Source organism: Myotis daubentonii, chromosome 6 (assembly GCF_963259705.1).
Source record: "Myotis daubentonii chromosome 6, mMyoDau2.1, whole genome shotgun sequence".
In the NCBI taxonomy this organism is placed as follows: domain Eukaryota; kingdom Metazoa; phylum Chordata; class Mammalia; order Chiroptera; family Vespertilionidae; genus Myotis; species Myotis daubentonii.
Genome location: NC_081845.1, coordinates 137,906 through 164,643, shown reverse-complemented (window position 1 = coordinate 164,643; position 26,738 = coordinate 137,906). Strand labels below are relative to the sequence as shown.

Below are 26,738 nucleotides of genomic sequence, written 5' to 3'. Positions count from 1 at the left end.
CACCTGGACAAGCTGCTGGCCCCTGAGAGGGAAGCCTGCCCTCCATCAGGTGTGACAGGGGACCTGGAGGGGTGCCCTCCCCCCCGGGCACGACAGGGATCACACCCAGCGGGACAAGCTCCCAGGTGAGAGCCCACCAACTGGCACTCACGCACCCTCAGCTGCCCGAGCGGGACAGTAGCTCCTGTCACCACCCTCACCTGCATGTCAGGATCACCTGCATGTCAGGAGCACTGGCCTGATACGATCCTGTGCGCAATTTTTTTTTAATATTTTATTGATTTTTTACAGAGAGGAAGGGAGAGGGATAGTTAGAAACATCGATGAGAGAGAAACATCGATCAGCTGCCTGCTGCACACTCCCCACTGGGGATGTGCCTGCAACCAAGGTACATGCCCTTGACCAGAATCGAACCTGGGACCCTTGAGTCCGCAGGCCGATGCTCTATCCACTGAGCCAAACCGGTTAGGGCTCCTGTGTGCACTTTAAACACGTTGAAAGAAAGACAAACGGACGTCATAATTGTGAGATCTATTCTATTCTAGAACCACTAGTCCCATTCACCAACATCCTGGCCCCCAGCACCACCCACCCAGGCGTGTGAGAGAGTAGTTAGCAGCGAGGCCACTGCTCCTCCATCTTCCCTCCCCGCACCCCCATCTTTCTTCCTTCTCCTGTGTTTTCCTTTATGGAAACAGGTGTGCAAGCATCACCTTGCCCTCCCCGGGCCCTCCCTGCCCACACCTTCCCTAAAGGCACCTTCAAATGCCCTGAGGACCCTGGTGGCCGGCAGTCGACCATGCAGTGCTTATTGGTGGTGATTTCGCCCAACAGAAGCCAAAGTGCCGCTCCGAGTCAGGGCGCCAAGTGCCCGTTGCACAGGCCGGTCTGCTCACCACACGTGGCAAAATGCAACCTCCCGCCAACACGTGACCAAACCAAGCAGAACTTCTTTTCTGGGTTCTTTGCAGCCACACAGAGACTATCCTCTGAGCCCCCGAGGGCCACGCCTAAAGCTCCACGCCACCCTCACGTGGCCCCTGAGCGCCTGGGGAACAAAAGGCTGCCGGCAGCCTGTGCCCTGTCGGCCAGTGTGGGGCCCACCACCTTCCTGGGGCTAAAAGTAAGCCATGACCTCCCCCTTCTGAGTTACGAGGCGGATTCTCGGGAAAAGCCCTCATTTTAATACACGTCCGTGGGGACTTCCCAGGAGCATGGCAGCCCCGAGGGCTGGGGCAGTGTTAGCGGGAGGCATTCTGGACAGAAGAGCCAGGGCCCAGGAGTGAGAGGGAGACTCGCGGAGCCGACGAAGAACGGGACACGTGGCAGAAGGCCCCTGCGGGCGACTTGGAAAGGGTGGGACCAGGTACCTCGTGCCCAGGCCCATCCAGCCCGGCCGCATGGCTCAAGGGTTGAGCTTCACCCTAAGGAGAAGGAGACCACAGTTCGACTCCCAGTCAGGGCACAGGCTTAGGTTTCGGGCTCCATCCCCAGTGGGGGCGTGCAGGAGGCAGCCGATCGATGATTCTCTCTCATCATTGATGTCTCTGTCCCTCTCCCGTCCTCTCTGAAATCAATAAAAGTATATAAATATTATATAAATAAATAAATAAACAAACAGGCCCAATTGCCGCCCTCCCACCCACTGCTCAATCCAAACGAGGCTGCCCAGATGGGGTCCAGGGCAGGTCTTTCCCTGAATCTCAGGCAGGAAGTGGGGGGGGGGGTGGTCCAAAGTCCTCTCTGAGTCTTTGGTTAATTAGCAGCTTAAAATCAATAACTCGACCGCAGCCTCCTGGTCCCCTCAGTCCCAGGGCGCCTGCTGTTGTCAGGCCTGCTCCCCGGCTGAGTGGACGCACAGGCGTCTGCAGGAGCCTGGCCCCGTCGTAAAACACCCCAATGTCCCGAGATGCTCGCGCCTCCAAGAGCTTCTCACCTGGCCACACAGCCAGGCCGTCCCTGCCCACTCGCTGCCTAAAAGGACTGGCCCACCGAGAGCCGTAGAAGCGAGAGCATCCCCGTCGGGGTGTCCGGGCGTCCGCACTGTGCTGGGGGCTCACGCGCCCCACGGGTCAGGCCTGAGCCTCGAAGAGCGGGTGGAAGGTGCGCGTGGGGAGCTCCTGTTTCTGGATGGAAAAAGGAAGCGGCTGGAATTCTATCGTGTGTTTCCACTGAACATGTGGCGTGTGTATGTTGCACTGAAGTTCACGGCGGGCGAGGACTGTCACCCCTTCTCGAGATGGGGAAACTGAGGCTCAGAGAGTCTGGGAGCTTCATGAAGGGGGCCCGGTGGGGCCTGCTGTGGGAAACTGGCCGCCCCCGGGGAAGCGGCCGGTCATTCCACCCCCTGGGTCGATAGTGGCTCCCGCGGGAGAAGCCGCTCCTCTTGCCTGGGCCCACGGCTTTCAGAGCGGAGCGCCTGCTTCGTAGGGATGTGGGAAGCATTCCCTGCGCCTCCGGAGACACCGCTACAGTTGAAACTCTTTTACTTAAAAAAGAAGAAGAAGAAGAAGAAGACTCTCTAGGCATCTTGTCTGGACCTGGCCAAGTCCACACCTGGCCGAGCCCGTGGACCCAGTGGCCAGGAACTGCCCGTCAGACAGGTGCGCGGGGCCCGCTGCCTGCCCCCAGCGGTGTTTCCCCTGAGGAGCCACGGGTCTGCCTGGAGGGCAGGCAGGGGCGGGTCTTCGAGGACGCGTGTGAGCACAGGGCGGCACACTGGGCTCTCAAGGGCCAGCGACGGTCTCCATGGATCCAGCTTTCTCAGGGCTTTGGGGGCAGAGAGGTATTCAGGGGATTTCTAAGCGTCCCCCTAAACTCTGGGTCCTAACGCGACTTTGTAAAAAGTAAATTCGGGGCACCCGAGGTTCACCTCCCTGTCGCTCTGGGGCCCCGGGGCAGATGGAAGAAGACGGGGCCTCCTGCCCGCCCTCCACCACCCCAAAGCCCAGGCATGGCTCCACTGCCTGCAACTGCACCCCAAGAAAACGCAGGAAGGGGGGCACGGGATTCCAGTCACCTGGGGAGGGGACGGTGCCGTGGGAACCTGCACAGATTGGCTAAAATGAGGGTCTGTACTTTGGACTGGAACTAAGTCAAAGGAGATGGGCGCACCGGTCGTCCAACCCTCTTTGGCGAGTAAATATGCCTTTGATCCACAGAGAGGTAACACATATCAAAGCCAACATGAACACGGGCCTCATGGGAAATGATAAGGGGTTTCTGGTCAGAGAAGACGGAGGCTCTCCTGTTCCTGCTGAATCCTCAGCCCTGAGGGGCCGAAGGTTCCCAGCAGCATTGACCAGGTCGACCCCTGAGAGCAAAGCCGTCAGGGCTCAGAGGTGGCGTCTGAAGACGGCAGCGTGTGGAGATGCTGACAAGATCATGTTGGCGAAGAGATAGGAGGGTGAGGAATGGCTCACAGACTGGTCACAGCTTCTGGCACGTGGGAAAACGAGGCGGGAGGAAACCCAGTGACGTGGATGCTGGTACCAGCTCCAGGCGGAGGCTCTGTTCCCCGCTTTCTGCACCGCAGCGTCGTCAGTTTAGGCTTAAAAGTACTTTTTACAACAACCTGGAGGAGGGGGCGTGGCACCCCCCAAGCCCAGAGCCCAGAATGTGACCTTGTTTGGGAAGAGGGTCTTCGTAGACAATTAGGAGCGGAGATGAGATGGTACTGCTGTGGGTGGGTCCTAAGCCCACGACTAGTGTCCTCATCACAACAGGAGGGGAGGGCCTCGGGGAGCCGGCCGGGAACACGGAGCCCAAGACGGTGATGTAGCCACGACCCGGAGAGCAGCCAGGCCTGCCACCGCCAGCCGCCTGGAGAGCGCGGGACTGTGACCCAGCCCGCACCTGGACGAGGACTGTGAGAGAAAGTTCCCGTTGCTCAGAGTCACGCAGCCCAGAAACTAACGCGGCACCTGAGAAACACAGAGTCCCCAGCAGCTCCGAGGAGCAGCCACCTCCCGATAAGAGCCTGAGAGAAGAGCCTGAGGGACCTGGCTGCCCCAGTGAGGTGGCTGCATGGCTTGTTTGAGCTCCACGGGCAACCCTGGCCGCCTGCCCCAGGGCTGGGCGAGAGAGCAGGTACCCGCCCCACAGCCCAGCCGCACCCTCTCTGCACACGGACTCCACCCGGGGAGGCAGCACCTGCGTTCAGGCCCTGGGGGTGACCTCGCTGCAGCCAACAGCTCAGGGAGAGCCAGGCACGCGACTACCTTGTGCCCCAAACGAGGCATCCTTGGCACAGCCCGGGGACCGTGGGGAGTTTCCCGTTGGCCGGGAGCGATAACCAGCAAAAAAGGCAAAAGCCCAGCGCTCATTATCCTCAGAAGCGCCTGCAGATCCGCCCGAAGTCAGGGCCCGGCTGGTGGCCATTCAGCGTCTGCACGCAGAGCCCAACCCACAAGCTTGTTCAGAACCGGCAGCCGAAGGGCCCACCGGATGTGAGGAGGGAGGTGCTGGCGGGGTGAGCAAGCTCCAGGTTCCTAACCCCACACGCCAGGCCTCAGGCACAGGGCAGGCGTTCGCCCGCAGGTTAGGACACACCACAGACAGGCAGAGCCCGGAACCGCCCCCACGGGCCCAGCTCTGCCAACAGAGTGTCTGCATCTGGCCCTGAATCCAGCCCTGGGCCTGGGGCGTGCAGTCAGCAAGCAAAGAAACAGCGTACGTGACTGAGTCACACCCTCAGGACCTGCAGAAAACGCAGACAAGCCAAGTAGAAAGTCTTGGTATTTGTGCAGCTCAAAGTCCAGGCCGGGTGGTGTGGGTGCCCCAGGAGCCTGTGATAACAGGGACCCCAGTTTGACAAACACTAGCCTGGCTTTATCTCCTGTCCAGAGAACACATTGCACATCTGTCTCCTGACCATAAAAGCCAACCCGGAGCACAGAATCCTGTTTGCTCTGCTCGCCAGCGCAGGCCCAGCGCAAACGCCGTCGGTGTGAGCGTGCCCTCGCCGCCGGCCTCGGAGGCAGCGGTCGGTACCACCCAGCCTGTGGGCGAAGCCGACGCCATTTCCCCGTCTGCGGGGACATTCAGCCTCGACTTCTGAAGAGTCAACACTTTGCCTCAGAAAGGTCCCAGGGAGAACAGAACGCTATTTCTTTTGCTGTTTTGTTAATCCTCACCCGAGGGTAGTTCTTCCCTTTATTTTTTAGAGAGTGGAAGGGAGGAAGCAGGGAGAGAGGGATATCATCCTGAGAGACACATCGATTGGCTGCCTCCTGCACCCCCCCGGATCAGGGTGGGGATTGAAGCCTGCAGCTCAGGTCGACGGGGAATCAAACCAGCGACCCTTCCGTGCGCAGGCCGGTGCTCTAACCACCAATCCACCGGCCACCGCCAACCACTCCTTCAAAGCAGCTGTGGGCTCTGACTCGGGCTTTCACGCCCCTCGCTGGTGCCTCTCTGGTTTGCTGCAGGTCTCAAGACTCAGTCTCTATAAGAAATATTCCATGAGACCGTGGCTGTAACTGGGAAAAGCAAGAAACATTCTTTGAATATTTCAGAGCAAAATGCCCTGAAAGCCTTGGGTTCCCCCCAGAAACACAGTGGAAAGCAGAAGAGCCGTGAGTCAGGGCAGCTGCCCCGCACCTGTTCCTGTTCTTGCCTGGAGGGGAGAGCGGGCGCTTTTCCTGCAGAAATTCTCTGGGTTCTGAGGACACTGTTGGTGGCACCCATTGTTGCTGAAACAATGGGCCTGAGAGGTGGGTTGCAGAACAGAGCCAGGCCCCAAACCACCAGGAGATCGAGAGCAGAGCCAGCCCCTGACACCGCTGGGAGGCACCCGTCGCATCCTCTCTCGCCCCCTCCCCCACAGCCTGGCAGGGCCCATCTCTGCCGGGACATGGGAGCCGCTGTGACTTGGCCTCATGGGATATTCTTGGGGTGTCCTCAGGGCACTGCCAACACCCTGGGAGGACAACGCTCTCTGTTCCCCATCCTCCGCCCCCCCCCCCCAAAATTGGGTCCCAGGAGAGAAGGCACCAGACATGGGAAAGGAGCAGAGAGTCTGCAGGGAGCTCAGCCCAGGAGGGAGGGCGGCCGCGGGGCAGTTATTAAGCCGCAGCCCCTGCCTGGGATGGTTCCAGAAGACTCTGGAAGGGGTGAGCCAGCAGATGCATGGAGCCTGCACGCAGAGCCACCGCAGGCCCAGCCTCAGCTCCCCTGTCCAGAGGATGGGAATGTGCCTTCCACCTAGATCCAAGATCCTCACAAGCACAGAGACGGAATCAGAGTCACGCGGTAGAAACCGTTTTGGAAAGGTGTTCAGATGGAGCCCTGCGCTGTGGGAGAAACGTCAGACCCCGGGGCTCGGCCTCTGTCGCCCTGTGACCTTGGGCTTGAACCTCATGTCTGAGAAGAGGACTGAATGAGGCAGGCGTGGTGGGAGGCGGCAGAGCGGGCCTCCGAGAGCAGGGTGACGCTGGCCTCTCCCGCGAGAAGAGCTCAGAGGAGGCGGGCTTCCCCAAGGGCGGTCCCAGGCCTCAGCCGCTGGCCGTCTGGGTGGCGGGTCCCTGGGAGCTGGAGGAAGGAGACCGCTCCTGAGCAGCTGCGGGCTAGGCCCGCTCTGCGCTGACTCAGCCGTGGTGGTTCTGGCCCCGCCTCCTGTGGCTGGGACAGGTGTCAGGGGCACAAGACCACACGGCTCAGGCCCAGTCCTGAGCCTTCTATTTCTGGCATCACAATGTCTGTCCTTATGGGGGTCTCCCTCACAACACAAAGGTGGCTTCTGGTAACAGGTTCGTTTAACCCAGGTGATCTGGTCGTTTGAGCCAGAATATTGAGTTTAGGGTCTGAATTACTTTAAAATATTCCCAATTAGTTGGACAACTGCTCCAGGCCTGTCTCGCCTCGGTCAGGTGGAAATAGCTTGAGAACAGGTGTTGGGTTTGGGGCGATGCCACAGGGCCGGCTGCCCTGACTCAAGCTGCCCGGGGGGAGAGGGACCATGGCTACTGGCCACAAAGGAGTGGCACAGTGCGGGCCTCCCGTGGGGGTGCTGCCTACACCCCACGCCCACCACGCTCACCTTGGCCTGTGGGCAGTCTCAGCGTCCACCTCAGGGTCATGCTGGCCTGCCCCCCCTCCCGCCCCAGCACTGCTATGGGGGCCAGTGAGGACCACAGAGCAGCTTCACCCCTGAGGGGAAAGGACTTCCAGCCACAGAAGGAGTGACCAGGTGTTGGGCAGCTGGACAAGCCACATCCTGGGTCAAAAGAACTTGACCTTAGCCTGGCTGGGGTTGCTCAGTGATTGAGCGTCGACCTATGGATCAAGAGGTCACTGGTTCTAGGTCACATGCCCAGGTTGTGGGCTCAGTCCCTTGTACGGGCATGCAGGAGGCAGCCGATCAATGTTTCTCTCATTGATATTTCTATCTCCCTATCCCTTTCCCTTCCTTTCTCTCTAAAAGCAATAAAAATATTTTTTTTTAAAAAAAAGAACCTGACTTTGAGAAACAGAAAGGCACCTAGCATTGCTTTTTCATCTTAAGTGAAAGACCCAAATATAGGATGTTTTTCCCTTATAAATATGCCCCTTTTAATATTGCATATAACTTGATTTTTTATGACAAAGTTTTTTTCTAAGAAAGGGCTGAAATTCAGTCAAACAAACTCATTCTCAGTCTTAAAGGACCTGCCGCCGTCCCAGTCACAGACCTCACGCAGCGTGCCCTGCCTTCCCATCCCCGGGTTGTGGTCGCTGGGTTCAATGTCAGACCGAATGGCAGAAAGCCGCAGGCCCAGTTCCGTCTGCACAGATGAGCGCTCACGGAGCCCAGCCGTAGTGCCCGGAGCTGCACACAGACCCGTCCCTCTGCTCCACTCCTTCAAAGTTCAAGGTAACTTAGAAACAGACCTTTTGTTCACACTGATTCCGCTGTGATAGCGGTAAAGCCAGTGCCCACGGCACAGACTTGGCTGTCTGAGAGGAAGGAGGTGTCAGAGACCCCAAACAAGATGGCTTAACTTCCAGGTCCGCGTGCCCGCAGCGGCCGGAGTTACCACGCAACGTTTGCCGGAGCAGTTGATGTTTCTGAAGAAAGGTGAGAGGGAGGGCGTATTGTTTTTCAAGGCTTCTTGCCAAGAAATCACGGAGGACAACTTTCCACCTCCCGGGAGGAAGGTGATGTGGGTCAGAGAGGTTCCCTCAGATGGGAACATTCACGCCCGGCAGGTGTGAGACGCCCCTGCCCACGGGTGCGGAGGCCTGGCCCCCACACCTGCTCTCCGGTCCCTCGAAGTGCCGGCCTCCACGTCGACCTTCTGCAGACGCTCAGCTCGGCAGAAAGAGCATTTAACCTCCTCGTCGCTTCTCTGTGAAACTCACGTCGAGGAAATGCGGGCTGCATATCACTTTGTTTGCTGGAGGCCAAGCAAACGCCCTCACGGCCTACACTGCGTCCAGGTGACTGTATATTTATTAGAATAACAGCAAAGTGACATGGCCCTCCCCCCAGATGATACCAGTATCCGGTTTCATGTTATGGCCCCAAACTAGGAGTGACATTGAGAAGCGTGAACACAGAATAAAACTTCCTTCATGATCAGCGTGCTTGCACATTTTTACACATGTGCCCCCGTGTGTATGTGAGTGTGTATGAGAGGGTATATGTATGTGTGAGAGTATGTATGAGTGTGTGTGTGTGCGAGTGTGAGTGTGCATGTGTGTATGTGCGAATGTGTGTGTGTGCGTGTATGAGTGTGTGTATGTGTGCATGTGTGAGTGTGTGTGTGCACTCGCACGCTCCCGGGGGTTGGCCCTCTGGCTCAGGCACACCGCTGGGACTGGGTGCAGCTAACAAGCTGCTGGCTCTGCTCGGCCGTCTCCCAGGACACCGCCCTGAAACAAATAACACACCTGCTGACCCAGCCAGGGGGGCATCGGAAGGCAGGGCAGGTGCCGGGTCAGGGGGGTCCAGCAAGGGCTTCCCTGGGCCGGCACCTCCAAGTGAGAGCACAGTGGATGGAAGGTCATGTGGGAGTCTCAGGACAGGGAGGGTGGAGAGCCACGTGCCAGCAGCCCATGTGGCTGCCGCTGGTGGCTAGCGGGGCAGTGAGGGGATAACATAAAACAGAGACGGGAGCCGCGTCACCCGAAGGCCTGCCCAACCACATTAAGGGTTTTGAACTCTGCGCTCAAAGCCGTGGGAAGCTGTTGGCTGCTTTTGAGCAGGGAATGGCTCCCTCAGGCTGGGCTTTGGGGAGCCTTTGGTGGCTCCGTGGACGAGGAGAGTGAGCAGTCACGAGTGCCTGGCCACACGGACAGAGCCTGGGTCTGAACCAAACCCCTGCATCTCACCTTTTGATTTGTTTGGCTTTTGGTCTTGCAAGATTTCTGATCTGAGAATTCATGTGCAAAGATGGAAAACTCCCCAAATCTCTAGCGGACAGAGCAGTAACTCCTGGCACGTATCTGAGTGTCTCCCCGAGGTACGTTCTTTCAATGCCGGCTCCAGGACTGCCACCCGCAGCCCACTGGCCAACATACCCTGTCTCAGGCTACTTCAAAGCAAATCCAGACATGGCAATGTTTCATCCATATGTATTTCAGAAATTTTCTTTAAAAGTGAAGGACTCTTTTTAGTTTAGCTCAACAGTAATAACTTCACATCTAAAACATTTAAATATACTTCAATATCATTCAAATTTATAATACTATCAGCTCACATTTCTCCAATTGGCTTGAAGGGTTTGCTTTAACTGTCTTTAATCGCCATGTCTCCTAGTCCGCGAGTCCCCAGGCCTTTCCTTCTCCTCGTACCACTGCCTGGACTCGCTGGGCAGACCCCAGCAGTGTCCTGACCGTGTTCCTTGTCCCCTGTCCTTCTGTAAACTAGGGAGATTGGCCGGTCTGATCAGATTCAAGTTCCATTTTCTTTGCAAAACTCCCTCCTCAGTGGTTCTGTGGGCCTGTCCGTTCAATGTGCCTGGAATCCACCGTGGGAAGCACGTCAGAATGCGTGATGGACACGGAGCCGCTCCCTGCGGCTCCTACATAGGTCGTCCCTTGTACATCTCGGGGACTGCTCGTGGCGTCGAGGTTCACGGAGCCACAAAGTTAGAAACACAGTTGCTGCCGCCACCGCTGAGAAGACAGCTTCGCAGGCAGAGCACGGCGGCGGCCTGAGAGTGAGGCGCTCGGGGCGGTCAGGCAGCACAGAGGCCAGGCAGTGCCACGACAGCCGCAGAGCGACCACGACCCACGCGTGAGCAGTGGTGCCGGCCTTGGCCCGTGGGCTCGGTGGGTTGGAGCACTGACCCGCACGCCACACGGTTGAGGGATCAAGACCCAGTCGTTCACGTGATTAGAAGTGATTTAGATGTCCCCGCTGGCGGTTCCGCATCGTAGCCGCAGAAGCTGACAGACACGGGGTGACCGACCGACAGCCGTGGTGATGGCGAGAATCCTTTGTAGTATTCTCACAACATTTCTGGAGGTTCAAACGTACGACCAAGTGAAAAGTTAAAGAAGAAAAACAAGGGAAAGGAGCTTCACCTTCCCCACTGGTTTCCCCGAAGGCCCGGCTGTGGAGCCCGGAGCACGGAGCCAGGCAGCTGGGAGGGGCCAGCCACTTCCCAGAACTGGACCAGGAGCTCGGCCTGGCTCCTGGGCTATTTTTAACTTGGGCTGTGAGCGCGTGGCTGTGCCTTCCTTTCTCACTCCCAGTAGCACACTTGGCACTGGGAGCACATGACCCAAGGCTGACCATGCTGCGCACTGCCTGGCGTGATGGGCACAGCTGGTCCATAACGCCCGTACATTTATGCGGCTGGTGCCTGGATCTCCTGCCACAAATGACATAAACCCAGAAACGGAGAGACCAACTGATTACACGTCCAGTTAAAGCGTCGTTGCCAGAAGGACGTGGGAGCCGCGTCCACAGAGCACTGGGACCCCCACGCTGCCGGGGGGTCTCGCTTTGTTCCTCAGGCAGGTTCCTTGCGGGCCCTGGAGAAAGACAAGCGTATCTCTGATTGGCAGGAAGTCGGGAGGATGAAAGGGAGGTTACCTGATAGAACTTGGAGGTTCTTCCTCTTTCACAGAATGAACATGGCAGGAGTCCCAGCAGAGCCCATAGTCTTGGAAATAGATGAGCCACTTACTTTATTTCCCATATCTGTCACTTCTGAAAGTAAAAGGAAGTGCTCAATCATTGCTCCAAGTTAGAGCTCACCCACCCTTTGCCAGAGCTCGACGAATGAGAGAACCGGGTCAGCGAGGGGCAGGTGGGGGAGGAGTCAGCGAGGGGCAGGTGGGGGAGGAGGGGCTGGGAGCCTGCACTGACATCCTCCCTCCCTTGGTCTTTCCTCCCGGGCCCAGTCGTCTGCAGAGTCCTTGACTTAGAAGCTTATTCAAAGCCAAAGCCAGGTGGCTGGAGGGTCAGGTTCTGCTTCAGACACAAAAGCACCAGCCACCTAGCGTGCAGGGGTTGTTGGTCTCAGTCTACCATCTCCACCCCCCCCCCAACACACACACACACAGACACACACATACACACACACACACACACCAGCCTCTCCTCCTCAGGAAGATCCCAGAACTTCTGATTGTACAGTCAGGACCAGTGCAAAGACCAGGGAGTCTGCCGGTCGGTTCCCTCCAACCCAGAAATACACCCGAGTCTGGGGGCCGACACCTGCACCCGTCCTTGGAACCACCTAAGACACCGGCGATGGGTCTCGCTCTCGAAGCCGCGGCGTTTCTGACTAAGGATCACTCTGGCGCATGGAGCCAGCTTCCCAGACTTCAAGGTTGACACTGCCCCTTACAAACCCTGCACAAGCCTGGCTGGCATGGCTCAGAGGCTGAGCATCGATCTATGAACCAAGAGGTCCCTGATTCAATTCCCAGTCAGGGCACAGGCCCAGGTTGCCAGCTCGATCCCCAATGTGGGGTGTGCAGGAGGCAGCCGATCAATGATTCTCTCATCATTGATGTTTCTCTCTCTCTCTCTCTCTCTCTCTCTCTCTCTCTCTCTCTCTCTCTCTCTCCCCACACACCCTTCATCTCTGAAATCAATAAAAATACATTTTGGGGGGGAAAAAAACCTGCACAAGTCACTTCACTCCCCACACCCGTTCCCTCTGCATGACCAGCAATGACATCACTCTCAGGACCGCCAGGACCAGCGAGATGGCTCACAGAGGGCGTAACCGGGGCCTGGCCTGCAGCAAGCGCTGGTAATCTTATTACTGTCGGCTAACCCATCACAACTGGATTGAATTAGAAGGCAACTAACTCTTTTGAATTAACTGGAAATGAACCCACAAACCAACTGAGAATCGGTATCACTCTAAGTCAGAGTCTTTGCCGTGAACGTTCCTCAGGGTGTCTGTTCCGTCCTTAGGAAGGAAGGTGGAAGGAGGGTGGCCGGGTCGCCAAGTAGCCGGGCTGCTTCCGTCAGGGCCGCTCCTCGGCTGTCCCCACAGTGACAGCTGGAGGTCCTCTGAGTGGGCCCAGGAGCCAGGAAGGTGGCTTTCACTCGATCCAAGGGAACCAGAACAGATGTTAGGAACGCAAAATCAGGGGCCCGCTCTGTCTGTTCTCGGGGCCTCGCTCAGAAAGCCAGCACGCCACAGGCCGCCGTTCATAATATTTATTTTGGAAAAATATTTTAAAAAGGAATTTCTTCATTAACAAAACAGTAAAAAACTCAAATAACATTTGCACAATATTCCATAAATACATTTATATACAAAAAATATAGTCACATAGACCCGAAGTGCCTTTGTACATATTTACGAAAAATTTAAATTATAAAAAAATGAACATCACAAAATACTCAAGCTTTACAGATATCATGAAAAATATTTTTACAAGTCCAAAAAATAACACACATCTTTTCCCACCTAGAAAAAAAAACAAAAACACATTTTAGTATCAAAAAGGACGATAAAGGCAGTGTTTGTGGTTCTAATTCAAGAAAGACTGGCTCATAAGAATCCAAAATATACACTCCGGGCAGTGCATGCGTCTCATGTCGTCTTTAATCCACTCATTTAAATATATATTTCTTAGAAGCAACTGTCCATAGTGCAATGGAGACGTCGCGAAAAGCAGAGTGCAACAGGCGTCCTGGAGCAGCCCGAGCCTGCAGCCCCCGCCGGCCGACCCTGGAGCCTCGTCCCCCGCCGTCGCGAAGGCCTCCTTCTCCCTCAGCAGCATCCGTTGGGGCATAGATCCTTGGAATTCTATGTAGTTGAAGAGAAACGGGAATTTTGCCATATCACCTCAACTTTACACCTAGAGGGGCCAACGAGACAGACCGGGAAGTTAGCTCCAAGTCCAGACTGACAGCCCGTAGTGCCTTCCAGGGCCGTGCCCACACCCACCTCAGTGGCTATGACACACTCGTCCTTCTCCGATATGACGAACACCGACTGGTACTTGGTGTCTTTTGAAGTAGAGTACACAGAGTCCCGCCTTTTTCTTTCAGATGCATCCCTACTGAAAGGAAAATAAAACAGAACCACAATAAGATGTGCAAACATTTCTTTTTAAATCTATTGATTTCAGAGAGGAAGTGAGAATGGGTGAGATAGATAGAAACATCAATGATGAGAGAGAATCATGAATCGGCTCCTGCATGACCCACCCTGGGGATGGAGCCCACAACCCGGGCACGTGCCCTGACCGGGAATCAAACTGTGAGCTCCTGGTTCATAGGTCGATGCTCAATCCACTGAGCCACACCAGCCGGGCAAGCATGTTTGAACCAGAGCTCAGAGAACACCCTTGCCCAGCTTGGCTCAAAGCACGCCTGAGTGTCGGCGAGCCCTCCCCAGGTGGCCTCCCCGACGACCCTCCTGACGCACAGCACTCACCCCCTGAGTGTCGGGGTGCTCTTCTCCTCCCCAGGAGAGCCCTGCAGCTGGCACTTGGCATCGCGCTTGCTGTGGGGGTCCCTGGAGGCGGCATCCTCGCCCTTGGGCTCGGGCACCAGGTTATAGTCCACGCCAGGGTAGCGGGCCTTGGGGCCGTTCTTGCCGCTGCCGTGGTCCCCGTGGAAGTCCACCTTCTTGTTGGTGTTCTTGATCTGCGTGGCCCCGATGATGCTGACGGACACGTCCTTCTCCCGCTGGCAGCTGGCCAGATTGTTCATGGTCTCCGTCTCCCCGTGGCAGGGGTCGGCCAGGGGCGGGCCCTTCTGCAGCCTCAGCCGCACGCAGACCCCTGCGGCCGCACAGCCCAGCAGCAGCACGAGCACCAGGACCGCGCCCGCGCAGACGGCTACCCAGGGGAAGGGCCCGGCCTCCATGTACTCCTCGGGGGCCGGGGGCGGCGGCTCAGGGAGCAGGAACTGGCAGTTGGGGCCCCCGTAGCCCCGGGCGCACTCGCACAGGTAGCGGCGGGCCCTCTCGTGGCAGGTGGCGCCGTTGTGGCAGGGCGCGTGCTCACACCGGCTGATGGGAGTGCTGCAGTTCCTGCCGCTGTAGCCGGGCGGGCAGGTGCAAGAGAACTCGTTCACACCGTCCCGGCAGGTGCCGCCGTGGGCACACGGGGAGGAGGCGCAGTCGTCCACATTGTCCTGGCAGTGCCGCCCCGAGAAACCGGTCCGGCAGCGGCACATGTAGGCGTCGCCCAGGTCCACACACTGCGCACCTGAAACACAGGGAGCACGGGCTGTGTCCGCCGCGGCGGGACCCACAGGAGAAACCAGGACAGACAGACAGCCTGTGGCCTGAAGGGGGTGGCAGCTCAACGCAAGGAACCCTATGCCTCCCTCAGATCCACGGGGGAGCCGCTGGCTCCGTGACTGATGACAACGGCCACTCGTGGCCCCAGAGCGGCTACGCTGTGTCGGGCGGGTACACAACCCCGCCTGCCTCCCTGCGCCCGACAGCCGCCCAACGAGGGACCAGGTCACAGAGACGACGAGCAGCCCAGCCTCGAGCCCAGGAGGGAGCAGGGTGAGAGGGAGGAAGCAGGGCCGTGTCCTCACGGAGCCCACTGCTGCCGAGAGTGGGGCATCGGGCCTCCCGGGCCACAGGACCAGAGCGTGGCCACAGGACGGCTCACCATCCGAGCGACTGACACGCCTCCTCCATCGGGAGGCTCCCGGGGCTGTCCTAAGGGTGAAGTTCTGGAAGCTTCCAGAAAGGCCGGCCTGTCGGGGGCCTGCTGCCCTCCCTGTGAGGTGCTTAGGGTGTCCCACCCACACTTCCCCGCAGCCACACCAACACAAGACGGCTACTTGGGTGACAGTGCAGGGCTGGGCTTCCCTCCAAACCAGGTGGCTGGCTGGAGGGTGGCAGCGGGGCCTGCTCCCAGGCACGCCGGGGCATGGGACCCAAGTGAGCTCTGTGCCCTCCCCCCAGGCTCCCCCCCAACATCCCTACAGAGAGTCCCTGTGTTCAGATGTAAGGGCTCCGTAAGCTCAAAGTGGCTCGCAAAGCCAGGGGCCTGGCCTGAGGTTAAATGTGAGCCCGTGACGAGGCCTCCGTGGGCTGCCCTTACCATTGGCACAGGGCGAGGAACTGCAGGCGTCCACCTTCTTCTCGCAGTTGAAGCCGGAAAAGCCTGCGGGGCAGTGGCAGGTGTAGCCTCCCTCGGGGTTGTCGGAGCAGCGCCCCCCATTGAAGCAAGGCCCGTCCGCACAGGCCATGGCGCTCAGCTCGCAGACGCTGCCGTAGAAGCCGGGTGCACAGGTGCAGGAGAAGCCGTTCTCGAGATCCTACGTGACGGGGAAGATGAAAAGCTCCTTAAAGCTGCTCCGCAGACCCGTGGGGTCCGTGTCCAGCCAGGGCCCACGCGGCGCCCAACCCGTGCGCCCAGACTCACCGTGCAGCTGCCCCCATTCCTGCAGGGGCTGGGCCCGCACTCGTCCACCTCGTCCTCGCAGGTGGCCCCGGTGTACCCAGGCCGGCAGGAGCAGGTGTAGCTCCCCTGGCCCGTGTTGGTGCAGGTGGCCCCGTTCCTGCAGGGCCTGTGGTGTGTGCAGTAGTTGAGGTCTGAGAGGGGTGGGACAGGAAGAGGAGGAAAGTCCAAGGTCAGGCCGGGAAGGCTGCACCTTCCCAGGGAGGAGCTGGAGCCCTGGCCGCCTGCAGGGAACAGGAGGCTCACCCTGGTTGCAGAAGAGTCCCCCCCAGCCCTCCTGGCAGGTGCACTGCCAGGGCTGCTGGCAGGTGCCATGGAGACAGCCCGGGTACCGAATGCACTGGTCACAGTAGCGGCCCTGCCAGCCCACTCGGCACCTGAGGGGAGAGAGGACAGGGTCAGGGGGGCATCGACCTTTGGCCGGGGGACAAAGCCTTTCCCGCTCACAGGAAACTGCCTCCCAGCAGCACCTGCACCTGGTTCTCAAACAGACAAGAAGGGGACTCTCCTAGGGCCCCCAGGGTCTGCCTCCTGGGGTCATCTGGCAGCTCCCCAGGGGATTCTAATGCACCCCAAGTCTGACCCCAAGTAAACTGTCATTTTTCAGCTGCTGTCTGTAAGTTCCCACCACCAGGGAGCCGAGCAGACTGACAAGCCGTGACCTTACACTTTTCCATACACGTGGGGGGTAGAAACACCCGAATAACAGCCCCACCAGCTAGTCTCACGCATTTTACAAGTGATCACCTGGAGCGTCTACACGCACACTCGCTGTACAAGGACGACGAGACAGAGAAAACGGCTTTTGCAGACTTACTTGCATTCCCCTGGCTTGTCACAAAACCCGTGCTGCTCATCGCATCCGGGCAGGCAGATTGCTGCAGCAAAGAAAATACCGGGTCAAGCTGCGCTCCCAGGGCCACAGGGCCGCGGCCGCACTCGCCTGGCTCCCTCTGGCCCCTGAACTAATCTCCGTCCTGCCTGGTAACCATGGACTTTACTCAGCCGGGGCGGGCGGGCGAGCATTCTTCTTAACACAGCCGCTCAGGGACAAAAGATGGAGGAAGCCCCCACCCCCACCCCATCCCCTTTTCTTCTGAGAGAGGGTCAGAAGTCCTTCCCCATCTCCTCCCCCACTTCCCAATTCTATGCACAAAGCTCCACCTCTTAATACCCAGAAAGTGTGTGTGTCGATAAGGGTGGACAGCTGGTCTGCAGGGACCAGGGCAGGACAGCTGCTCCATTGTCTGCTCTCTCCCAGCAGCTGCCCCGTGCAACAATACGGCCCTCACCCGGCCCCCACCCCACACACCCCGGCGTGTACACACCACACACACACATGCACGCGCGCCCTTTCCGCCAATGGGAGCCGGCGTGCGTCCCTGCGCCTATCCCTGCCGGGATCTAATGGATGGCACGCGCGGGCTGGGGGCGGGGAGAGACTCCAGTGTTTGAATAAGAAGAAAAAAGTTTGAGTTTGTGGCTACCCCACAGTGAAGAAGAGAGAGGACAGTGGGGAAGGGAGCAGCAGGCCTGGCCCTGGGGGGCGGGGGGGGCGGGTAGGCGGGGGCTGGCTGGCTTCCTGGTCTGGTTATGCCTGGTTATGAAACTCATTAACAAGCCGCTCCACAAGTTTTTAGGACAACAGAGCCAGCCGCTCAGGCCAGAGTGGAACTCCAAGTGCTTAAGGAGATGGTGGAGAGTGAAGGGCACGCATGCCCCAGGCATAGACCCACTCGAGAGTGCACCTCCCGGTAGGCTGCCTGCCCCAGGGCTGGAGAAGGAAGGTTCCCTGGGGTCTGGGAGCTCCGGGACCCACCCTGACTGCAGGGAAACCCGATCCCTGGCTGTGCAGGCAACAGGGGGTACGTAGCAGGCTGGGGAGAGGCCTGCCAGGGTCCAGCTGAACCAGGCCCAGGAGCCTACAGGGTCCTCACAGCCCCCACTCCCCAGCTCTGGTTCCCTGTGCTGCAGAGCAGCTGCTGGTCTTCCCTGGCTGCCAGGAGAACCGAATGCGGGGCAGGAAGGCCTAGGTCCCTTGTAAAGGCATTTCTTTCCCAGACGAGGTGCCAGGGGGCCCCCCCCCCACAAGCCTGGTACCCCCGGCCTCCGCATGCACCCACCCCACGGGTGACAACATCAGACAGCCTGTGCACATCACATGGGTGTTTGCAAACACACAAGCTCTGGGAAGAGGCCAAGTGCCCCAACTTCAGAGAAGAATTAGCACTTTCCACTGAGATGCTGCCCCAGCAGAGAACTGGCTCACAGCGGCCAACACACCATGCTGCCCTCTGTTCCTCCCTTCCTTCCTCCCCCCTTTCCCTCACTGACTTCCTGACCCCTGGCCTGTCTCCAAAATCCTCCCTGATTAAGAAGGGCAGCTTCCCATAGCGGAAGTTAAAATGTCTGAGTTGACCCCAACCCCGAGACCAGCTGACTGAAGTTTTGGCAAGTCTCCAGGGCTCCTCAGACTCGGTTTCCCCACGGAACCCCTCTCTAGTGCTAACAGCCTGGATCCTGGTGCACAGAAGCCCCTCCGCTCCCTGGGAAGGGAGTAAGCTGAGGGGAGCAGCCCTCGGACCCTGGACCCACCTTCGGTGCAGTACTGGCCCCTCCAGCCAGGGTTGCACACCTTCTCGCCCCTCTCCCCACAGGTGAAGTGGCCGAAGGCATCATCCCGGGGGCGGCAGAAGACTGAGCAGCCCTCCCCGTAGTAGTGCTCGTCGCACACGAAGCGATAGGAGTACTTGAGGTCCGCACGGCCGCTGCTGTGCAGGTCCTGGGACCACTCCTCGCCCACCGTCAGGTGCCTCTGTGTGGCCAGCCGGCTGATGAGCCGCTCGGGGTTTTCTGCGGAGAGGTGCCTGTGAGTGCGGACTCTGCACCGGAGGCTGGACAGGGCAGGGACTGCCCTGCGGGGGGACCGAGGCCCGCTGCCCGGTGGCTCCGTGCAGAGTAAGGGTCCCGGACGCAGCCACAGGCACAGGGGTTCGCAGAGTGCTGGGGCGTGGGGGGGTTGTGTTTACCTGTGGCGAGGTCGTCGGGAGAATCTGTGTGCAGAGCTTCGATGATCAGAGAGAAGGTGCCCTGGGAGAAGCGAGGAGACAAGGAAAACTAGAACCTTCTCTTAAACACTGAGCTTTGGGGACACATCAGGGAGGCCTGTGGCTGCGAGCGACCTGGGCGGTGTTTTCACTTTCCTCAAGGAAATGGAAGAACTTTTTAAAGAGTGATTTCCTGGCGTGTTTTTTCAGCCTGTTAGTACAGGATATCACGTAAAAAGAGAGAGAGAGAGAGAGAGAGAGAGAGAGAGAGAGAGAGAGAGAGAGAGAGAGAGAGGCTGCGCGGAGCAGGCGCGGCTGTCCTCGGTCTGCAGGCGGTGGACCCACGCGGAGGGCCTGGGGTGCCACGCGCCAGGCGGGGCCTCGGGGCTTCCCACGGCAGGGCTCGTGGGACCGGGGCTGCGCACAGAGTCCGGACACGGGCGGGTCTGTCCCCCCTCTGGGCCTCACCCGCCCCGCTGTCACCCGCCGCTGGCCCAGGCCCGCGCCCAGCCCGCAGGTGCGCTCACCGGCCAGGTGAAGCCCAGCGGGAAGCGGATGGGGTTGCTGAAGGCGGGGTGGGCGCCCGCGCCGTCGGGGAGGCTGAAGGAGCCGACGCCCAGCACCGGCGTGACGGCGCTGCCGTAGGTGCAGGGCGGCTCGGGCGACACGCTGGCCTGGTAGTGCTTGAGGCACACGCGGAAGAAGGTCCGGCAGGCGCACGGCGGGCCCGCGGCCCCGCGGCAGCAGCTGCGGTCGCCCGGCAGCCCCTTCCGGTTGACGAACTCCTGCAGCTTCAGCTCGAACACCCCGGAGCTCCAGACCTGCGGGGGGAGCGGCGTTGAGCGCGGCGCGCGGGGGCGCGGGACGTCCCTCCGGTTCGCCTTCGCTCCGGTCCGCGCCGCGCGTCCTGCCCCCTGGCCCCGCGGGCTCGGGACACTCACCTGGCACAGCAGGGCCGCGACCACGGCGAGGGCCAGGGCGCCCCGGCGGCCCATGGCGCACCGCCCGACTCGCCGGCCCCCCTGGCGTCCCGCCGGTTCCCCGCTCCACGCAGCGGCGGGGTGCGAGGCCGCCTGGCCTGCGGGAGACCCCGACTCCCCCGGGGCCGGCCCGGCTGGGGCCAGGCCGCGGCTCCCGGTCGCCCTGCGGCTGCGGCACTGGGCGACGCGCGCGGACAGGCTCGCTCGGGAGGTCGCTCCTGCGGCGGCAACTTTCGGTTTCCTCCTCGTGCGTTCAGCCCACGAGTGGGCGAGGGTCGCCCGCTTCCTGGTTTTGTCTCAGGCGTCTTCGCAGGCAAAAGGCGAGAGGGAGGGCGGGAGGACGCGTCCGGTCGGTCGGTTCGGCTCCCCGGGAACGGCGGAGGCTGCTCCGAGCCCGGTGGGAGGCGCGGTCCGGGACTCCACGGCGAGTCAGTGATCCGGGCCGCGCCGCTCACTCGGCTGCGGCGGGCGCTCGGGAAGCAGCCCGGGCCCCCAGAGCCGCCTGGGCCGCCGCGGAGAGTCGCGTCGCTCCGAGGAGCCCAGCCGGTGCCATCCGAGTCCACACGCGTGGGGCGGGAAGGCCGTGGGAGGAGGCTCCGCGCCGCAGCCCGTCCTCGCAGCGAGCCGAGCCGCCGGCTGCAGGTCCCGCGGGTGCGCGCCGAGGGTCTGGCTCCGCCGGCGCCGCGCCCTTATATCCCGCCGTCCGTCCGCATGGCTAATGAGATGCAAATGAGCGGCCCCCCAATCTGGCGAGAGCTGTCACAAAGGAGCCACTTTTCCAAACCCTCCTCTCAATGGCTCGCCAAATGGTCAGTGAGCTGTAAAATGTGCAACTCCCTCCGCCCTCCCGGCCACCGAGCCCGCCCCCGCCTCCGCGCAGGGCGCTCATTTACATTCCGGCGAAACGCTCGCCGCGAGGATCCCCCCGGATCCGGCGCCGGTGCCGCGGCCCGGCCTCCGCGGCTGCCTCCCGGCCACGGGCGCGCGGAGGCCCCGGGGACAGAGGGGCGCGCGCCTCCCGCCCGCCGAGCGCCACCGGCCTGGTGCGCTGGACGCAACCGGAGAGACAGTCCCTGCCGCGGCGCCCGCCCCGGTCTCCCCGCGCGGCCGCGTCCGGGGCTCCGGGGAAAGGAAGGGGGGGCGAAGTTAGAGGCTCCGCTCCCCGCGGACCGCCTTCCCGAGGCGGCCTCTTCCGAAGGCGGAGTCTCCGGGGGAGGGGGCCGGGGGCACCGCAGGACAGGGGCAGGCGCCGCGGCAGAGGGTGGCGGGAGCACAGCGGCAGTTTCGAGAAGTTTGGGAAGGTCTGACCTCATCCACCTCCCGGCCGAGAACGGCGTCCGGGAACGCAGGACCCGTGCGAAGGGGGCCCGGGGGCGAGCGCGGTGGCCCGGCACCCGGGATCCCTGCGGCCGCTGGAGGGGCGGGGTCCGGTAGCGCGTCCCCCGCCCAGAGATACCGACGCCGTCAACGACAGCCCCTCCGTCCCTGTGCTCACGCACACCCTCCCCGCGCGCTTCCCGGCCACCGCCGCCTTTCCGGGTCTCCAGCCCTCTCTCCCGGTGTCTCCCCCTCGGCCTCCCTCCGCCTGGTAAAAAGTGAGTTCGGTGTGTGTCGCTCGCGTGGCTGTCATTAGGGCGGCCTGTTATTGTGCAGCCAGAATCAGTGGCTCTTTGTGCGCTCAGCTGTATGGTAATGCGGCCGCACCTGCTCCGCACAATGCGGGGAGAGCTCCCTTCGCGCGCCGGGCCGCCGCGACAATGTCCGGCACATGCTCCGGGGACCTCGCCCGGCCCCCTCCCGCAACCTCTGCACAACCATCACCTTATGAGGTTTTTCACGTCCGTCAAACACTGGAACTTTTGTTTTCATTTTTTTTTTAAGGGAAATGAGTTTATTGGTTGGGCCGAGAACACGTATCACACAATGAATTCTCTAAATTGCTCTCCTGCTCGCAGGCTCGAGCCAGAAGGAAGGTGGGGCGCACACTCCTACCCTGGCACCCAGCTTTGTGCGGGGCGCAGTCCGAGGTCCCTTTCCCTCCGCTGCTCCGCCTTCACATCCCCAGCTCGCGCGCGCGCGCACACACACACAGCAGCAGCAGCTTCCTCCGGCCAGAAGGTGTGAGCGCTGGAGGTGTCCCTTGGACCACAGCACAGCCAGGAGCGGCCATGGTGGCCTCGCTCCAGCCCCTTATTGGTGGGACCCGCACGCACGTCCTGGCCAAATGGGCTTTCACTGCAACCCACGTCAAGATCACAGTCTCGTGGATCCTAAGTCAGACCACTGTACACAGCAACCTGAGAATCACTTGGTGACACTGTCCCCCAAGTCTCCCCACTGCTGCCTTGTTAGAGGAGCGGAGAGTTCATCGGAAGTCACGTTTAAGGCTGAGGTGAGGAAGGCAGGCTAGGACCCCACCAGAACCCCCTGCTGTTTGGTTCTGAACAAATGGGAGCTTCAAAAGTGCCAGAGAGGGACAGAGAGTCTCCCAGCCCAGCCATCCTGGGGGACTTTGCAAGGACTCACCACCCTGGCGGGCTGGCCAATCCTAATTTAATCTTGCCACCTAGTGTCAGCAGCTTTTTTTTCATGACATCCATGTTTCCTCTGCAACTCTGCTCCCCACAGCATGGAAACTGGTGTACTTGGCGGGGGAGTGGCGGGGGGGTGGGGAGGGGTGCATGCATTTGTGTATGGGTGTGGTGTGGTGTGGTGTGGTGTGGTGTGTGTGTGCGTGAGCATGTGGGGGGGGGTATGCGTGTGTGGTGGGGGGGGGGGGGGAGTGGAGGCTCCTAGGAGCAAGAGAGACAAGAGGGAGAGAGGAGTGTGGACTCTGAATGGTCTGTGCTTCAGAGGCTGGGAGTAGACGCAGCCAGAAATGAAGTATCAGGAACCTTTTAATTAGAAAATGGAATAGGAAACAGGCTCGTTTGAATGCAGTTTAGAAAACTGGAAATATGTCCCACGCGCAAGGGCTTAAACCTTGGGGGGGGGGGGGACTTGCCCCAAATCTTTAACAAACCCCCCTCAGCACCAAGTATTTGTTAAACTGACACGGCACAGATTTCTCGATTACAGCAGCAAAGCGGAACTGAAAGGCATCGTAAAATCCATCAGAATCCTGCCCAAAGCGTTCATTCTTTTCCCACTTAATTTATGCCACGCGATTCTGTATCGGGGAAATCAAGCAGAACGGGTCTTTCTCCTTCCTCCTCGCCTGCTCTTCTTTCCTCCTTTCTTCTTCCCCTTCTCTCTCCTCCTCCTCCTCCTCCTCCTCCCACTCCACGTGGGCTCCCCCTGCCTTTGGAAGCTGAGCTGAGGAGACTGTTTAACTTGGTGTTTCTATGGGAGCCTGTTGTAGTTTAACTCCTGCACACCAGTGGCTGAGATGAACAAAGGAGAGACTCGAGGTCCAACTATTCACCCTTTCTTTGCACTTTAATTTTCATTGATTGGGAAGACAAGGGGAGCCCTTGGGGACTCGGGCTGAAGGGGATGACACGCCTTTAGACGCCATCAGCCCCCTAGCCAGCCATCTGCTCCGAACCAAATGGCGTTTTTTCACTCCCTAACTGCATGTCTCTATACTCCCACAACCCAGCGCTCCGAACCCCCCAAATGCAGCCTGGAGCTTAAGCTACCGTATGTTAAATAGATTCACTCTGTGTCAGCCCTCACACCCAGTGTCCCTCCCCACACACTATAAATCCTCACCTTGCTCATTAGGAAAAAAGCAGGAAACTTTCTTTTAAATACTTTTTGATGTCTCAGCAAATTCACTGTACAAAGTGAGGCTCATTAGGGCTGAGAAGGCACCAATACATCAGACACAGGAGAGGAGACGGACTTCCCGCTGGGTGGTTTGTTCCCACCAGGCACACGTAGCTCCGAGCCCGGATGGCCCAGTGGCTAGGGCAGGACCTGGCACAACCACCACAGTGAGTTCTCTGCTCGCCGGACACCCTGGTTATTTTATCAGCTGTGCTATTCGGCCACGTTATCACATAAAACATGCCCACCCTCAGCAGTGAGTGTGACCTGTGCCTGTGGCCACCCGAGGGAAGGTTCTCTTCTCAGGTGTGTGTGGTGGCTGGCGGTGGGCGTGGGAGGCCAGGGCAGACTGCAGTAAACAATGCCCCGACTGGGCTTCCGACTCTAGGCGGCCACACGTTCAGTTTTCTGTCAACAAGTCTGGAGACTGGAGTGGGTTTGTGTTTTCAGAGGCCCACTGAACGCTGTATACCCAACAGAGAGGTTCTCTTATTCCAAAGAAGAATTAGGGTCCTTGTTCAGAACAACAAAATAAAAAACTTCCAGGAAGCAAATCTGGTGTTGGTCAAACATGCCAGCTCACTTGAAAGGGAAGGAGGAAAGGAAGGAGCCCACAGCATGTGTATTCATTAGTATGAGCATCACATCTCCACCACACACCCTGGGCGGCTCTTCTCCAGCCACAGTCGTCAGGCGGTTCCAGCAGCAGAGGATGGATCCCGTCGAGGAAAGCCCCTGTCTGCGCCCTGTAGGTGCCATGGTGTTTCCTCCCTTCCTCTCCAGGACCAAGTCCCAGAGCCCACGCCCTGCTAAGGGGCACACGGCCCCGAATGTAGTGGAGACATGGTGACACTTGACTCATGTCTGGACCTCACTGGCTGCGGATGCCCCTCTAACCTAAGCCAGCGACTTCCAACCAGGAGTTTTTAAAGCACGCAATTCCTCTCTTCAGTCAGGGGCACTGACCCCTCTTTTCCCTTAGATTGCCAAATAAAACTTAAAAAAATGATAGCCGGTAACACAATAGCTGTCTGGTGAGAATGAATCCAAATTATACCTTTTTTGTCAGGTCGGCAAAAAAATATATTTTTTTTTTGGTGTGCTGCAGCATTTCAGTAATTAGTTTATGTGGCACGAGATGAAAATGGTTGAAATCGCTGACCTAAGCCAGCCAGCCAGCCAGCCAGCCACAGCCAGAACGGGAAGGGCCGCATCTAGTGTATATTCAGACCCCGAGCCTTCCCTCTGGCTGGGGGTAAACAGCACAGCACCCCCAGGGCCGACCCTTCTGCCCCGCGGGCGCACGCCCTCCAGGGATCCCACACCCACACCCACACCCACACCCAGGACGGCTCCTCCGAAGCCTTCTCCGTTGCATAACCGCAGGCTGGGCCGCGGAGACCCGCGAGTGGGGCCGCGGCCCGGACTGCCCCGTGGAGGGGCCCGCGTGTTTCATAACCTCTCCTCTCCTCAGGGGGCAGCGGCGGGAGCGAGGGAGGAAGGAAAGCCTCAGCCGCACGGGGTTGGTTTTGTTGTTTGGGGTGCGGTGCGTTTGGGGCTCCGCCACCTGAGCGGGTGCGCGGAATACAGCGAAGGCATGTGCGCATTTGCATGAGAAAGGGCCGGGCGCGTGGCTCCGCGCGGCCGGGGCAGGACCGCTCGGCCCCTCCTCCCGCTCCCCCTCCCTCCCTGCGGCCCCCTCCCGCACCCACTGCTCCGCGCCCTCCTCCCCTCCCGGGTTCCCTGTCTCCTCGCGTCCCCACTGCCCCCAGAACCCCGTCCCCTACCCCTCGGCCACGGCCGTCACTCCCCGAAACCGCGGATCATCTGCTCGGGGCCGCGCGCCCATCTCCATGACAAAGCGCGTGTTTACCTGGCCCGGCCCCGCGGCGCGCCTTTGTCCCGGATCAGATGACCGCGCAGCTGCTCGGCCGCGCTCTCCACCCCACCCTCCCCCGCGGCCCTGGGTCCCTCCCGAGACAGAACGTGCCGGACCAGCGGGGGGCGTTATGGGGGAGCTGCTGTACCCCCGACCCTGCACGGCCGCGCTCCGGGAGGCTTCCTGGAGGCGGTGGCGTCTCTGCTGGCGGGGGAGGGGCCAGGTTGGCTGGGACCTGCGGGGGGCCTCCCCCCTGACCCTGTCGGCCCTGTGTCGGTGTCACGTCGGGCACCCCTGCGGCGGGGGGGCGGGGGGCGGGCTCTAGGGGAAGCCCACGGCGACCCGAGGAGCGGCTCTGCGCACTGCCCGTGGGATCCGCTAGTACGCGGCGGAACCTCCGTGTGCCCCCGGACCCCGACTCCTGGACGCACCGCCGGGTCACCTGCATCAGGCTTGGACCTGGACACAGAAGGCCTGTGACTAGGACAATGGAGGAGGGAGAGGAAGGGCGCCGCGGCCGGCCTGCCCCAGGCCTCGCTCTCCGGGACGCGCCCCACCCGGGAGGTCGCGGGCACCTGTCGCCGGTCCCCGGGCGGCCTGTCAATCACCCGCCGGCGCCCCGGGCTCTGAAGCGCAGTCGCCAGGGAGACGCGCGCCCCCAGCGCTAACCCGGCGCGCGGCGCACCGACCGCCCTCCTGGTGGAGTGTCCCCGCCGGACCCGGGAGCCTGGGGGAGGCGGAGCTTCGGCAGCGCCGTCCTTCCCGGCCTCCCCACCCCCTTCCTGCGAGCATCTGCCCGGAGAGAACAGATGTGGGCACCTGCGGCGACAGGCTGCATATGCTCCGTCCCATTCACAGGCATTCAGACGCGGCCACAATGGGCGGCCTTTGTGCGCGGTCACTAAATATATTAATCTGCGCTCCCAGAGCACCGGGCTGTTTAATTTTTCACCAGCAATAACATCTGATCTAATCCTTAAATCGGCTCCCAAAAGCCCGCCCTCCGCCCCCCTCTTCCTCTCTCTCCCCACCCCCTCTCCCGAAAAAAACGTGTGAAGCTATTCAACCTTCCACCTGTTGCCGCTGAACTGGGCGTGGGTTCCTGCAACATCTGATGTTGGTCGGGCCGCGGTGGGGGTTGGGGGCCCCTGGGCGGGGGACGCTGTTGGGCTCCATGGGCAGAGCCTGGGTATGTTTGTCGGGAAAGTGCACACCAAGTGCTGAGCGTG

The 26,738-nt window shown here is 60.2% G+C and overlaps 1 protein-coding gene across 5 annotated transcripts in view; it reads right to left on the bottom strand.

The window, feature by feature from the left end:
* DLL1 (delta like canonical Notch ligand 1) overlaps window positions 1–20,983 on the bottom strand; it is a 79,169-nt gene extending 58,186 nt beyond the window's left edge. Inside the window, exons 1-11 of one of the 5 annotated variants that reach the window (XR_009453336.1) lie at window positions 19,821–20,981; window positions 19,407–19,700; window positions 18,862–18,922; window positions 18,428–18,685; window positions 16,650–16,710; window positions 16,079–16,209; window positions 15,797–15,966; window positions 15,473–15,689; window positions 13,840–14,617; window positions 13,348–13,462; window positions 13,145–13,258 (exon numbers count right to left, since the gene is read on the bottom strand). Coding sequence is in view for 4 of the 5 variants with exons in the window: in XM_059699789.1 (XP_059555772.1) it covers window positions 13,171–13,206; window positions 13,348–13,462; window positions 13,840–14,617; window positions 15,473–15,689; window positions 15,797–15,966; window positions 16,079–16,209; window positions 16,650–16,710; window positions 18,428–18,685; window positions 18,862–18,922; window positions 19,407–19,700; window positions 19,821–19,874 (2,175 nt within the window). In the remaining variant the exon portion in view is untranslated. Of the gene's footprint in view, window positions 1–12,596; window positions 13,259–13,347; window positions 13,463–13,839; window positions 14,618–15,472; window positions 15,690–15,796; window positions 15,967–16,078; window positions 16,210–16,649; window positions 16,711–18,427; window positions 18,686–18,861; window positions 18,923–19,406; window positions 19,701–19,820 lie in introns of those variants that run through there. The other 4 variants (XM_059699789.1, XM_059699787.1, XM_059699790.1 and 1 more) reach the window with 4 other exon arrangements.
* Window positions 20,984–26,738: the final 5,755 nt, after the last annotated feature.